The sequence below is a fragment of the Sminthopsis crassicaudata genome, chromosome 2, assembly GCF_048593235.1.
Source record: "Sminthopsis crassicaudata isolate SCR6 chromosome 2, ASM4859323v1, whole genome shotgun sequence".
In the NCBI taxonomy this organism is placed as follows: Eukaryota; Metazoa; Chordata; class Mammalia; order Dasyuromorphia; family Dasyuridae; genus Sminthopsis; species Sminthopsis crassicaudata.
This window is the reverse complement of record NC_133618.1, coordinates 288,364,827-288,379,157: the sequence shown is the minus strand read 5'-3', so window position 1 is coordinate 288,379,157 and position 14,331 is coordinate 288,364,827. Positions and strand designations below refer to the sequence as shown.

Here is a 14,331-nt window from a genome sequence, read left to right as displayed (position 1 = left end):
TTAACCAGTTAATGAAAACATCAACAAGTGAAAGGTAGGCAGCAGAGAGAAGGAAAAAAGAACTGGCAGTAGCTGATCTGAAAAATACTTGATCATTCCTCTTCAACTGTTTATCAAGTCTTATTTGTCAATGAGCTTTAAAAATATTTATTTTTCTTCAGCAGAATGGGCATAATTGACTTAACTTCAAGAAAAGGAAGCATTGGTTTTTTTCTCTGGTAAGTTTTATTTCTGATATCTAGATTTATTGTGTAGGAAAAAGGGTCCATTTTCATGTATTTTAATTAGCACCTTATTATCTTTCCAACTTGATTATGGGAGTGTATTTAGGTTCAAATATTAAATCAAATATTAAAAAATGAGATCAGAATTTTTCCCATTTTTTCAGTTTTAATATTAAGATAACATTTTGATGACTTCCAGTAAGTGAATTTACCAGTAATTTATTAGAAAGAAAAGCTTATGGAATTATATAAGGGACACAAAGAGAGTGATGTTATATATACTTTCTATCTTCCCCTATTGAATGCAAACTTATTACAAGGAGGGATTGTTTTATTCTTTGTACTTGTATCCTCAAATGTTTAGTATAGTCCTTGGCACATAATTGTCACTTAATAAATACTTGTTGATGGATTGATTAATTAATGTTAAATATTGTTATTTTTTATTTCTACCAACAGATAAATTTATATTTGGAAACTTGTTTTTATTGCTATGATATTGGATTTTAAAAGTAATGGCCACAGAATTTGTAAAAAGCTGCTGCAGAGGCTGTTTCTATGGTAAGATAAAAAAGCATAACTGTGAATTATATATGATTATATCTATTATTATTAAGCAAAATACTAATTATTACGAATCCTAATTGTTATATAATAGTAAATACTTAACTAAGATTATTGGTAAGCTAATTAATATAGTCCTGACTTTCAAAGACTTGAATTAAGGACAGAGATGAGAGTGTCAAAGAAATCACTTTGGCAATTAATGTGACTAGCAAAGAAGCTCTGTTCCTGGTGTCCCTAGTTACAGTGTGGAAGGATTTTTCCATAGAAACAATGTCATAAATTGTATCGATAATGCATAGTACTATAGTTCAGTGTCCTTTTTATAGTTTAAAAAGCTTTTGTGGCTTAGGTTGAGAAACCCTATGTCATTTCCTTTCTCAGACAAAGTATCCTACTTCTTGATTCATAAACTATGCATGGATTATTCATGGATTACTTTTGGGGAGGAAATTAAGAAAAAAATGAATCTTTTATTCTAATTTATTTCAAGTTACTGTAACTATATGTACAATGTGCCACTTATAGTAATTTTTTTCCCTATGGGAAAATGTTTCTGAGTAGTTAAACTAGAAATGTCTAATATAAATTAATTTATAATCTCAGACATTATGAGCCACATAGAATTGGCATTTACTTATTTTATGTATATATTTTTTCTTTTTAGTCTAAAGCCATGACTTTGAAACAGTTTGCAATACTGGAACCCTTCATTTTGTTTATTTATTTATTTTTTTGTGAGGCAGTTGGGGATAAGTGACCTTCTCAGGGTCACACAGGTAGTAAGTGTCAAATGTTTGAGTCTGAATCCATTGTGCCACCTAGTTGCCCCTGGAATTATTTCTTTTTAAAAATAAGTTTTAGTTGATATTTTATGTTTGCTTCATGACCACAATTATCCCAAATATACTTCCCCTTCCCTCTTCTTGGAGAACCATTCCATATGACAACGTTTTTTAAAGAGAAAAAACTGATCAATATATTGAAAAATACCCTAAACATGTTCAATGTCTGAAGACCTTCCATATTCACAAAAGGTAAGATTGGAGTAATTTCTCATATCTCCTCATTCAGGTTCTGCTTAATCTTTATAAAGTTATTGGATTTATTTTTGACTTTTTTTGTTGTTGTTCTTTCTATGAACACTGTTTAGTCATGGCATAAATTTTTTTTGACTCTTGCTTATTTTAATTTGTATTGATTCATATAGATCTTTTCATGCTTTTTGTATTCACATAATTTCTTGTTATTTTATTACATTCATGTAGCCACATTTTGTTTAACCATTACCCAATAAATGGGATTCTACTTTGTTTCCAGTTCTTATCTATCATAAAAAATGCTGCTGTAATTATTTTGGAATATGTGGGGACTTTCTTCTTATGGATGACTTCCTTGGGATATAAGAAGTTTCTGATTCAAATAATGACGTTTCTGGTTCAAAGTGTATAGACATCTTAGTCAGTTCATATACATATTTTTTTCCCACAATGGTTGTACCATTTCAATGTTCTACCAAAAATGTATTAGTGTGCTTATCCTTCCACAACCCTTCCAACATTGATTATTGCATATTTTTAACATTTTAAATTAAAAAACCTGTTTTTAGGAGATGAGGTGCTTGGCTCACAAATAGCTCCAAAAGAGCAGCTGAAGTCATAGTTGTCTCTTCCTTTTCGTTTCCAACTCAGTGAGTTGTAGACTTTTAGGGTACTTTCGGAACTATCTCATCCAACCAATAACTATAGCATATAATAATAATAGTAACATTTACATAGTATTCTAAGATTTTTAAGGTGCTTTACATATAATATCTCAATGGATCCAAATAACAACCCTGGGAGGTAGATGCGATTGTTATCCTTATATAAGGTGATCATATTTCCTGAACTAGGAATTGGGATATACAATCTGACCCTTCCATTTATAAATGGGATGAGATTTTTAAGTTGGAATAGTATGAGGGAAAAAATTGATTGCAATATCCTTACTTCTTCTAATGAAGATGAGCAGATTATTAGGAGGCAATATGAAACAACTATAAAAAAGAAAAGTAGTGAGTTACAGTGGGAAGTGGAAAAAAGGTAGAGTATTTCTACTTTGGAATAATTTGGATTTTGATAATATGTGAAAGATCTATAAGTCAACATAGAGGAATTTCTTTACCAATTTCTCTAGATGTAATAGTAGGAGTATGTATTTAGGGAGTTGTTTGAAGCTGAACAACAGATAGATTAAGTCACTTGCTCAGGGCTTCCACAGCTGGTATCAGAGATGAAATTTGAACTTGTCTTCTCATCTTTAAACTTAGCACCTTATTCACTATGCCTTTTATTTTATTTTATTTTATTTTTTTACAAATATCAAAAAGGTTTATTCTCTTTTACAATTAAATTCTGACCTTGAATGATTACGGAATGATAATTCACATTCAAAACATACTTGAAGGTTTACAAAGTACTTTTTTACAACTTTGTGAGGTAAATACTACAAATAATTTTACTATCTCTAATGTTATATGTAAGAATTTTTTTTGTAGTGAGTGCTTACTTTATTTTATTTGTTTTGCATCTATTTTCTTTTTCTTTTTTTTATTTAGAATTTTTTTCACAGTATATATGCATGAGTAATTATTTTTTTATAATATTATCCCTTGTATTCATTTTTCCAAATTATCCCCCTCCCTCCCTCCATTCCCTCCCCCCGATGACAGGCAATCCCATACATTTTACATGTGTTACAATAAAACCTAGATACAATATATGTGTGTAAATACCATTTTCTTGTTGCTCATTAAGTATTAGATTCCGAAGGTATAAGTAACCTGGGTAGATAGACAGTAGTGCTAACAATTTACATTCACTTCTATGCCTTTTATTCTTAATGTAATGCTGTGTTGTTATTATATTTCTTGTGTTTTATTTTTATTATTAACATTATTATTTCTATACAGCTTCCACAGAAAAAGACTCTAAAGTAGCAACTCCAGAAGGACAAAATGTTACATGTCTACCTCCAATGTCTTCAGTGTCTGTTAAATGTCAAGTTGGCTGTCCAGAAGATTATCTCCTTTCCAAAATTCCCCCTGATGGCAAAGAAGTGCCCTTTGTTGTGCCCAGATTTAAATTATCGTATATTCAACCAAAGACCCAAGCAACTCCCTTACATATGGAGGAACTTCAAGGTAAGGGGTAAAATGACACAGGTTAAAAGGCCACATGTACAATATTTTAGTGTTGATATTACTTTTATTTTTGCATTCTTAGGATTGTTGATCTAGATCTTGTAAGATCCTGAAAGACTATTTAGTTCAACCTTCTTACTTTACATATGAAGAAACTGAGACCCAAAGAGGTTATTGCTTGCTTATTCCTACAGATTGTAAGCTTCCTAGGTGGGATTTGAACATAAGTTGTATGATTACAAAATCAGTGCTATTTTCACTATACTACACTCCTTCATTTATTGTAAATCTTTTACAATTAAATTTTACTGAAAGAACTTATCACATGTGAATATTGAACCACTGTCAAGTAATATTTGAAAGATCCTAGAAAATGAGAGTAGTACTATCAAATTGGAAGAGTGCAAATTTCCTAATTTTCAAAAAAAAGGAAAAAAGAACAGAATCACTTTATTAGGTCAGTGAACTTGATTTATGCTCTTGCAACAATTCTAGAGTAGATTCCTCAAATGATGAATATTTAAAAAGAATGAAATGATTCCCAAGAGCCAGCATAGCTTTATATCAAACTTTTACCTTTTTATGTGTGTGTGAGGAGATTACTAAATTAATAGATGAGAATGTGGTCTCTAATTTGCCTGCTTTTTTAGCAAGGCTTTTGATAAATTATCTGATATTTTTCTTTTTTCTTTTTTTTCCTTTCTTTTTTGCTGAGGCATTTGGGGTTAAGTAACTTGCCCAGGGTCACACAGCTAGGAAATGTTAAGTGTCCTGAGGCCATTTGAACTCAGGTCCTCCTGATTTCAGGGCTGGTACTCTATCCACTGCGCCACCTAGCTGCCCCATCTGACATTGCTTGAGGAGAGAATATAGCAATGTGAACTAGATAATGATATAACTAAAATGGATTCAAATGGACTTGCTTTTTTCAATGAGGTGATTCGAGGCAATCCCAATAAATTTGGGATGAAAAGTACCACCCGCATCTAGAAAGAGAACTATGGAGATTGAATGTGGATCAAAACATAGTATTTTTGTCTTTTTTTTTTTTAATTGTTTGTTTGCTTGTTCTTTTTTTCTTACTCATTTTTTTTTTCTTTTTTTCTTTTGATCTGATATTTCTTGCACAGCATGGTGAATATGGAAATATGTTTAGAAGAATTGCACATATTTAACCTGTGTTGGATTATTTGCTGTTCAAGGAAGGGTATTGGGGGGAAAGGAGGGAGAAAAATGTGGGTACAAGGTTTTGCAAAGGTGAATATTGCAAACTATTTTTGTACATATTTGGAAAAGTAAAAAGCTATCAAAAATAAATTCAGATTCAGAAATATTTAGATGGCTTAAATCAGAAAGTAGTTACATGTTCTACATCAACATGGCAGGTGGTCTCACCTTAGGAAAATGCTTTACCCTATGTTGTATAACTTTATCAAATTGATTTAGATAAAGGCATCAATGGTATATTCATTAAATTTTCAGATAATACAAATCTTGGAGGGATAGCTAATACTCTAGATAACAGAATAAACATCCAAAAATATCTTGACAGCCTTGAATCTAGGTTGAATCTAATAAAATGACATTCTATAAGGATAAATTGAGCAGTAGATCACAAGTATTTATTATGCACCTACTATGTTTCAGGGATTTTGCTAGGCATTAGAAATACAAAGAGAAAAAAAATTAATCCCTTCTCTCAGGGATCTTATAGTTGGGTACAAAAAAATCTTGAACTTAACAAATATAACATTAGAGAAACATTTTTAGATAGAATTTATTGTAAAAATGATTTGTTGATTTTAGTGGACTTCAAAGCTGGATATAAGATAGCAGTGTCGTGTGACACTTGTTGTGTATTGGTAGACATAGTTTCTGAGAATAAGTAGGCAGTGAGTACAGTGTACGCTGCCCTTTCCAGACCTCATCTGAAGTATTGCTTATCAATGTCCTTATTAAACTATAGCCACCAAGTGATGGGGATTTAGAGGAGGGCAGTGAGGATGCTGAATGGCCTGAGACATTGGTTGAAGGAACTGGTGGTATTAAGTTTGAAAAGGAAAGAAATCAAGGGACAATTGATAGCTGCTTTTAGGTATTTGAAGAGTTGTCATGTAGTAGAAGGATTAGACTTGTTCTAGTTGATCTCACAGTCAAATTGAGAGAGCAATGAATGGAGGTTGCAAAGTGGCAAATATAGGCTTGATGTCAGGAAAACATTTGAACAAGTAGAGCTGTTTCCTTATAGAAAGTCATAACAGAGCATCTCTGTATATAGTTGGTGTATTGTACAAAATATGGAATGGTTGTACTATTCCTGTTTTTTACAGTTGAAAAAGCTAAAGCTCAGAGGATAAGCTATTTAGTTCAACATCACTGTTGGTAATAAGTGAGTGGTCAGAAATGGCTGTAGCTGGATGCTGTACTCTTTCCCTCAGGCTTGGTGTAGTGCTCCAGAGCTTTCCACATGCAAGATATCCAGTTCTGATGATGTATATCAATTCCTCTGTTCCTGAATTCTCTGACCTGGCACTGGTAGTTCAAGACTTTGCAGCATTGATGCTTCTAGGTTGCAACCCTAGTAGACTTTTGCTCCTGAAGGACTGTAGCAAAACTGGTTGTTGAGGCTTGAACCAAAGGATTTGTGGCATTTGTGGCAAGTAAACTGAGAGCTCGGGGTACTTTCAGATAACTATTTTAACTCACAAGTCCCTCCTATGTGTTGGGACAGAATCTTCATATGATTTTGCTTTTAATTTTCAGAAGTCTGAAAATAAACATATAAAACTCTGTGGTCAATATGTTTGGGTTGTTCTCCTATATATAAAGTTCAATAGATTGTAAACTTCTTTAAGTTAGGGACCATATCAATCTTTTTATCTCCATCAATACTTTTTGCATGTAGTAGATACTTAGGTGATTGAATTGCATTAAAATTATGACTGCTATGGTGTCATAGAAAATAGAGGCATATCCTTACAGGATTTTGGTTTAAATCCTGCTTTTAACAGTTTGCAGTGTCAAGTTTCTTAACCTCTCATTGCCTCAGGCAACTCTATAAAACTAAGTTGAAAGTGAGTTTCTGACCTCCATTAGTAAAGGGAATTTTTTTTACTAAGAATTTCTCTTATTGATGAAGATTGTTGGTTCCTAAGTTTTCTTTTCTTTTTTTTTCTGGGTCATGAAATTAATGATGATCAACTAATCATAATTATTTATTTACATTTATAAGTAATTTAGAATTGTCTTCCATCATAACAGAAAATTCTACAACCATATTCCGTTATAAAGTTGTCAGGCCAGTATAATTCACTGGTGCCTAAAAGTGCATTATATCCAAACTCTATCCCAAAGTCAGGATAACCTGACTTTGCCAATTCTGAATCAATTTCTTAGCTCTGCTCCCTATTTTGAAACTTTCTTTTTTTTTCTTTCTTAACTTGGGCTGTTAAATATTAGAGAGATGTCAATTACTTTCTGTAAATATTTCACTGATAAGCAGTGAAATAAGCAGAATCATGTTGTTAGCATTTATAATCATCTGGCTGCTTCTGAAACACACAAGAAAAAAGATAAATGAGGAAGCTTAAAGTGATTTACATTTATAGGTCAAATTTTGCAAGATAAAATTCATTATCCCATTATTTTATCTATTCCTCTTTGAAAAAGGGGAAATCAGGCTAACTTGCTTTTTAATTTCTAAGCTTCACTTCTTGAAGTCTCCTTCATTATTTATTTATTTATTTTTGGGCATAGTACGAAAGAGTTGCATCATATATTATTTCATTTTGTTTATTCAAATTCAGCTATGTACACTAAAGGAAAACAAAGAGACAGAGAAAATTAACAATTTAAATGGTGGGTTGTTATTCCACTCAATAAAATTGTGCTTTAGAATGAGAAGAGAGAGATGAATCACTGTTTCTTCAATCTGTGGGGCACTGTGTAATTCTAATATCTTATCTTCCTACTTGTAGTGTAGTCATTTTGCTTAGGCTAGTATGAAGGACAACCTATATACAATTTCTGCTGATCTCTAGAAGATCCCTGTTTGGGTAACTTTGTGTAATGTTTGGACTAGCTTTCTGGAGGTTCTGCGGGTGGGCTTTGGTCTCAACAGGATAAACACCATGAGAATGATCAAGAATAGAGTCTAGAGCCTTATTCTGGTTCAGTCTCAGGCAGGAGAGCCACCAGGAGGATGGTCAAAAATGGAATGTCTCATTTTCAGTCATGCTCAGCCCTTAAATACCTTAGTACAATTATATCACTACAGCATACTGAATATGTATGAACTAGAGAACCATCATCTCATCAATTCCACTGAGTTAACACTTTGTTTCAAGTATACTTCTCCAGAGTTCCTGCCCTCTACACCTTTCTATTTCCTTAGTGTAACTAGGACATAGTTATGTGGTGATATAATCTCTTAATATAACCTGATTTGTGTATGAAGCCTGTTCAATGGTACTTTCCCCACTAATTATAAATTTTCCTGTTAAGTATTTTTAAACATCTGTATTTGCATTCTGCTTTTTACTTCTTGGAAGTCACTTCTTGTCATTTCACTTCTTGGAAGTCTTATTCAGGTTTTTTCCTGATAAAATTTATGTTCAGTTTTTTCTATAACAACTATCTCGCTATTCTTTGCTCTCTGATACAGATTGCCTTCTTTAAAAGAGACTAAGTTCCCTTTGTAGCTACAACAATCAGAGATACTACAGGAATCCTTTTCTCTGTGTATTATTAAGTACCAACTTAGCACTTAGTAAGAACCTAACATATATCCTTTTTTTTTTTTCTTTTTCTTTTCTTTTTTGGCTGAGGGAATTGGGGTTAAATGACTTGCCCAGGATCACACAGCTAGGAAGCTAATAAATGTCTGAGATTAGATTTGACTTCAAGGCTGGTGTTCTATCCATTGCACCACCAATTGCCCTGTGATGTATACTTTTAAGGGAGATTTAAACTATTTTCTTTTTTAAATTTGTTATTTATCTTAAAATTTTTCTTTTAAAATTTTTGAGTTCCAAATTTTCTCCCTCTATCTGACTCCTTCCCCTATTGACTGAGGCCAGCAATATGTCAATTATATATGTGAAAGTATGCAAAACATATTTCCATATTGGCTATGCTTTTTTTAAAAAGCAAGAAAAATAAAGTAAATGAGAAAATTATACTTCAATTTGCACTCAGAGTTTATCACTTCTCTTTCTGGAGGAATATAACATTTTTTCATCATGAGATCTTTGGAATTGTTTTGGATCATTGTATTGATCAGAGTAGCCAAGTCTTTCATAGCTGCTCATTGTGACATTGCTGTTACTGGGCACAATGATTTCCTAGATCTTTTTGCTTCATTTTTTTTTAATCAGTCAAATAGGTCTTTAGTAAATCTTAGTTTTTAGTAAAACTACTCTCATAATTTCTTATAGCAGAATATTACTCCATCACAATGATATGCTACATCTTGTTCAGCCATTCCCAAATGATGAATATCTCTTAGATTTTTAATTTTTTGTCACTATAAAAGGAGCTGCTATAAATACTTTTGGAATATGTCCTTTTTCTTTTATCTCTTTGGAATACAGATTTAGTTGTGATATCACAGAGTCAAAGAGTGTACTCAATTTTATTGCCCTTTGTTCAGAGTTCCAAATTGTTTCTCAGAATGGTTGGAGAACACTACTCCACCAGCAGTTCATTAGTGTCCCTATTTTCTCCTCATCCTCTCCATCATTTATAATTTCTAATAGATATGAAGTGGTACATAAGAGTTGTTTTAATTTGTATTTCTCTAATCAATACTGATTTAGAGCATTTTTTTATGAATATAGATAGCTTTGATTTCTTCTGAAAATTCCTGTTTTTGTCTTCGTTTTTTAGTAGTTTTTAGTAATGTCTGACTTTTGTGACCTTTTTTTGGGCGGGGTTTCTTGACAAAGATACTGGAGTGGCTTGTCCAGATCATTTTACAGATAAAGAAACAGGGTCAAACATGGTTAAGTGACTTGTCCAGGGTCACATAATTATAAGTGTCTGAGGCCAAATTTGAACTTAAGAAGGTGAGTCTTTTTGACTTTAAGTCCACCACTCTTATTTACTATGCCAGCTAGCTGCCCCTTATATGCTTTGACAACTTATTATTTGGGGAATGGCTTTTATTTTTATAAATAAAATTCACTTTCATACTCAGTATGTATTTGAGAAATGAAGCCATTATCAAAGAAACTTGCTACAAAGACTTTTTGATGTTACTTTATGGTCTTTGTTACCATTTAGCAAAATGTAGTTTACCTGATTATCTCTTTTAATTAGATCTATTTTTGCTTTTGCTTTGTCTGAGATCATGATTACTATTTTTTTTTTTAAGTTTAGCTGAAACATATTAGACTGTGACAGCCCTTTATTTTTAACTCTGTTTCGAGTGTATCTCTTGTAAATAACATTGTTGGATTCTGGTTTCTAAGTCATTCTGCTATTTGCTTCAGTTTCCCATCCCATTCACAGGCACAGTTATGATTACAAATGGTGTTTTCCCCTTCATCCCATTTTCCTTTATTTTTTCTTTTTTCTCTCTTTTTATCTTGACCCATTTCAAAAGTCTACTTTGGTTTTAACTACTATTTCCTTTAATTTGTCCTTTTTTTTTTTTTTTTTTTTTTTAATCATTCCTGCCCTCTCACTGCTTACTTTTATCTCTTCCTCCCATTTTCCTATTGGCTGTTACATTTTTATACACTACTAAGTGTGTAAAACTCTTTGAACCAATACTGACAAAAGTGAGGTGCAAACATTACCTGCCAGTCCTCTGCATTTCCTCTTCCAATGTAAAAGCTTTTCCTCTTTTGTCTGAAAAATTTCCCCATTCTCCTTCTCTTCACCTACTTCCAGTTCATCCCTCTCTTTTACCCTTTCATTTTTTAGATCATTTCAACATAATCAACATGTCATCTAAATCAACTCCTTTTAATTGCCTTAATAGTGATAAAATTCTTGTTACATGAACCATCTTCCCATGTAGGAATGCAAATAGTTTAACTTTATTGATGACCTTATGATCACTTTTTCATATTTAACATTTTACCCTTTTGTTAGGTTTTATGTTTGAATGTCAAATATTCGGTCTAGCTCTGATTCTTCTTCTTCTTCTTTTTTTTTTTTTTTTAAATCAGGTACTCTTGAAAGTCCTCTATTTTATTAAATATTTATTTCTCTCCCTCCCCGCCAAGGATTATACTCATTTCACTGGATAGGTGATTCTTGGTTGTAATACTAGTTCCTTTGCCTTCTGGAATTTCATAGTCTCATCTCTCTACTTCTTTAACATGGAAGCTGCTAAATCTTGTATGATGCTGTCTATGGATCCATGATATTTAAATGGTTTATTTCTAAATGCTTGAATCATTTTTCTTTGACTTGGAAGCTCTGGAATTTGATTATAATATTCCTGGGAGTTTTCAGTATGTGCTCTCTTTCAGGAGGTTAGTGATGAATTCTTACTGTTTGGATCTAAGGTATAAGGACAGTTTTCCATGGGGAATGATGTCTAGTTTCTTTTTTTGATCATCACTTTTAGATAGTCCAGTAATCCTTAAATTATCTCTCTTTCATCTATTTTCCAAGTCAGTTGTTTCCCAAAGGAGATATTTCACATTTTCTTCTATATTTTCATTCTTTCAATTTTGTTTCATTATTTTTTGATGTCTCATGGAACCAGTAGCTTCTATTTGGCCAAATCTGATTCTTAAAGATTTATTTTCTCAGTGAGCTTTTATGCATCTTTTTCCATTTGACCAGTTTTGTTTTTATTTTTTTAAGCTTTTTTATTTTCAAAACATATACATAGATAATTTTCAGCATTCAACCCTGCCAAACTTTGTGTTCCAAATTTTTTTCTCTCTCCCTTCTTTTCACCCCTTCCTCTAGACAGCAAGTAATCCAACACATGTTAAACATGTGCAATTCTTCTATACATATTTCTACAATTATCAAGCTGCACAAGAAAAATCCTAATTTTGTTTTTAAAGGAGTTCTTTTTTTTTAATGCATCTTTGTGCCTTTTTTCTATTAGGCTCATTTTGGGAGTGGTGATGGTGGTATTATTTTCTTAAGTATTTTTTGGGTGCTTTTTAAAAAAACTCAACTGTTGACTCTCTTTTCATGATTTTCTTGTATCACTCTCATTTCTTTATTCTATTTTCTTCTCTACCACTCTTGTATCTTTCTATAAATCTTCTCAAAATGTTAGGCTTGGGTCCAATTAGCATTTTCCCTTGAAGCTTTTTTTGGTAACTTTTCATATTGTTAACTTCTTCTGAGTTTATGTCTTGGTCCTCCCTGCTACTGTAATAGCTTTTTATGTTTAAATTTTGTTTTTGTTGTTTGCTTATTTTTCCAGCCTATTTCTTGATTTTGAACTTTTTGTTATACAAAGATGGGTTCTTCTCATAGTGGAGTGGAGAAGTACTATCCCAGGTTTCAGGCTTTTTTGTGCTGTTATTTTTAGAGCTAGTTCTGGTGGACTGTAAGTTTTCAGTGCTTTTAAGATGGTGTGGTTGTTTTTCTGATCTGTTCTCTTGTTTTTACTTAAGAAGATCTCTTGATCCTCTGCAGGCACAAACACTAAGGCAATCTTTGTTTTGGAACTGTGACCAAAACCCCAGCTTCCTTGTGACCAACATCAATCATTTCTCAATACTGGAAATGTGACTTAGAACTGCACATGGAGTTGCTGTAATAGAATTGCTAGTCAATGATAATTGTACAGAGTGCCAGCAAAGGGGCTGCTATAGTCTCTTTCTGAGAGGTTGTCTGACTCCCTCATTATCTTTGGGGAAACTGCTCTTACCATTATTATAATGGTGTGTATAGGCTCCTAAGCTTTCTTAGGTTGGAAAAATGCCTCTTTGACTTTTTGTTGACTTAGCCACTCCAAAATTTTGACTTGTAGCAGTATTTTAAAATTGTAGGGGAATATTGAGAAAGTTTAGCTGAATTACTTCTAATCTGTCATCTTGAGTCCGTCCTCTTCTAATCTTTATTTTTAAGAGTAATTTTGACTAGATCTATTTTTTTAAAGCAACCTTATGGACTTTAGAACCTAACTCTCAGACAAAACACAATTCCTGATACTTTTCTATTACTTTGTTCCTCTAGAGAAATGAATTATTACTTCTCCAACTGTGATGGAAGTCAAATGTTTAAACTTAAACTAGTTATGAGAAAATTCCTGAATTTGTCTTTTCCATACTTGTTTCATCTTTAGAACTACTTAATAATGTTTGGTGAAATGTGCCTATATTGTATATTTAATGGATGTTATGTTTTTCAGGTTCTGCCAGAGCCTCCTTTAGAGATCGAAAAACAGAACTTTGTAGTTCACCCTTGGATGGATCTAATTGTGACATATATAATCCAGTTTTCATGCCTCAGCATGTATCGCCTGACTTAAACAGGCGATTTCCTCCGAACAGTGAAGCTCTGAGGCTGTATGGGTCAGGTAAGAAGTAGTGTTCTACTGTCTTTACACTCTTCCCTCAGCATATACAGAAGCAAAAGTTAAGCACAATACTATATAATAACATTCATGTCACTGAAAATAAAGCTTAACAAGTTGTTGTTTGGATATAATGAAAATGGATACTTTTTATTTAGCAATTTAGTATTGTAAGCATGGTAGTGTGGAAAATACTGATGACTTTGCTGCCAAAGACCCTGGATTCTAAGACTAGCTCTGCCACTTACTAATATTATTTGTTACTTTTGGCAAATCATTTAACTGGGATTTTCTTCTGTAAAATGAAAGGAGTTGGACTAGATGACCTCCAATGTTCCTTCTAGTATGAAATTCATGATCCTGTGATATTCTTTATGGATAAGGCATGTACTAGGAACAAAATTCAATTTCCTCTAAATTTTCTTTGAGAGAAAGAATGCTTTCTTTAATATTATAGTATATTAATTTACAAATCCTCCTATGAAAATGTTATTTTCTTTTTCCTTATGGAAGAAGAATGTTGTATAACTTTTAATAGTAGAAATACCATCTGTTATATTTTGATAACTCTACAAACCTTTTGATTAGTGTAAACAAAGGAAGTAAATATTACATAATAGATGGTAGAAATTTTCCATTTCATTTTTTGTATATGTGAATGTCTGTAAACCTTTGTTGCTTAATTTCTTAAGCTTGCCTAATTACCTAACTTGTTTTTAAGCATATGTCTATAATCTAATTGCAATAATAGCATACTGTAGTGCTTTTAAGGTTTACAAAATGCTTTATACACATACAATGTTTTAATGTCCAAAAATCTAATAATATAATTATTTAATCTTAAAAGACTTTGAGTCAGG

At 32.3% G+C, this 14,331-nt stretch overlaps 1 protein-coding gene across 12 annotated transcripts in view; it reads left to right on the top strand.

Moving 5' to 3' along the window:
• Nucleotides 1–14,331, top strand: part of TC2N (tandem C2 domains, nuclear) — a 53,676-nt gene that overhangs the window by 13,024 nt on the left and 26,321 nt on the right. For 4 of the 12 annotated variants that reach the window (XM_074289620.1, XM_074289624.1, XM_074289622.1 and 1 more), the window contains exons 2-5: nucleotides 165–218; nucleotides 684–785; nucleotides 3,742–3,972; nucleotides 13,307–13,474. In XM_074289620.1, coding sequence (XP_074145721.1) covers nucleotides 740–785; nucleotides 3,742–3,972; nucleotides 13,307–13,474 — 445 coding nt within the window. In that variant the 5' untranslated portion in view covers nucleotides 165–218; nucleotides 684–739. Of the gene's footprint in view, nucleotides 1–161; nucleotides 219–683; nucleotides 786–1,676; nucleotides 1,826–3,741; nucleotides 3,973–13,306; nucleotides 13,475–14,331 lie in introns of those variants that run through there. The other 8 variants (XM_074289623.1, XM_074289626.1, XM_074289621.1 and 5 more) reach the window with 3 other exon arrangements.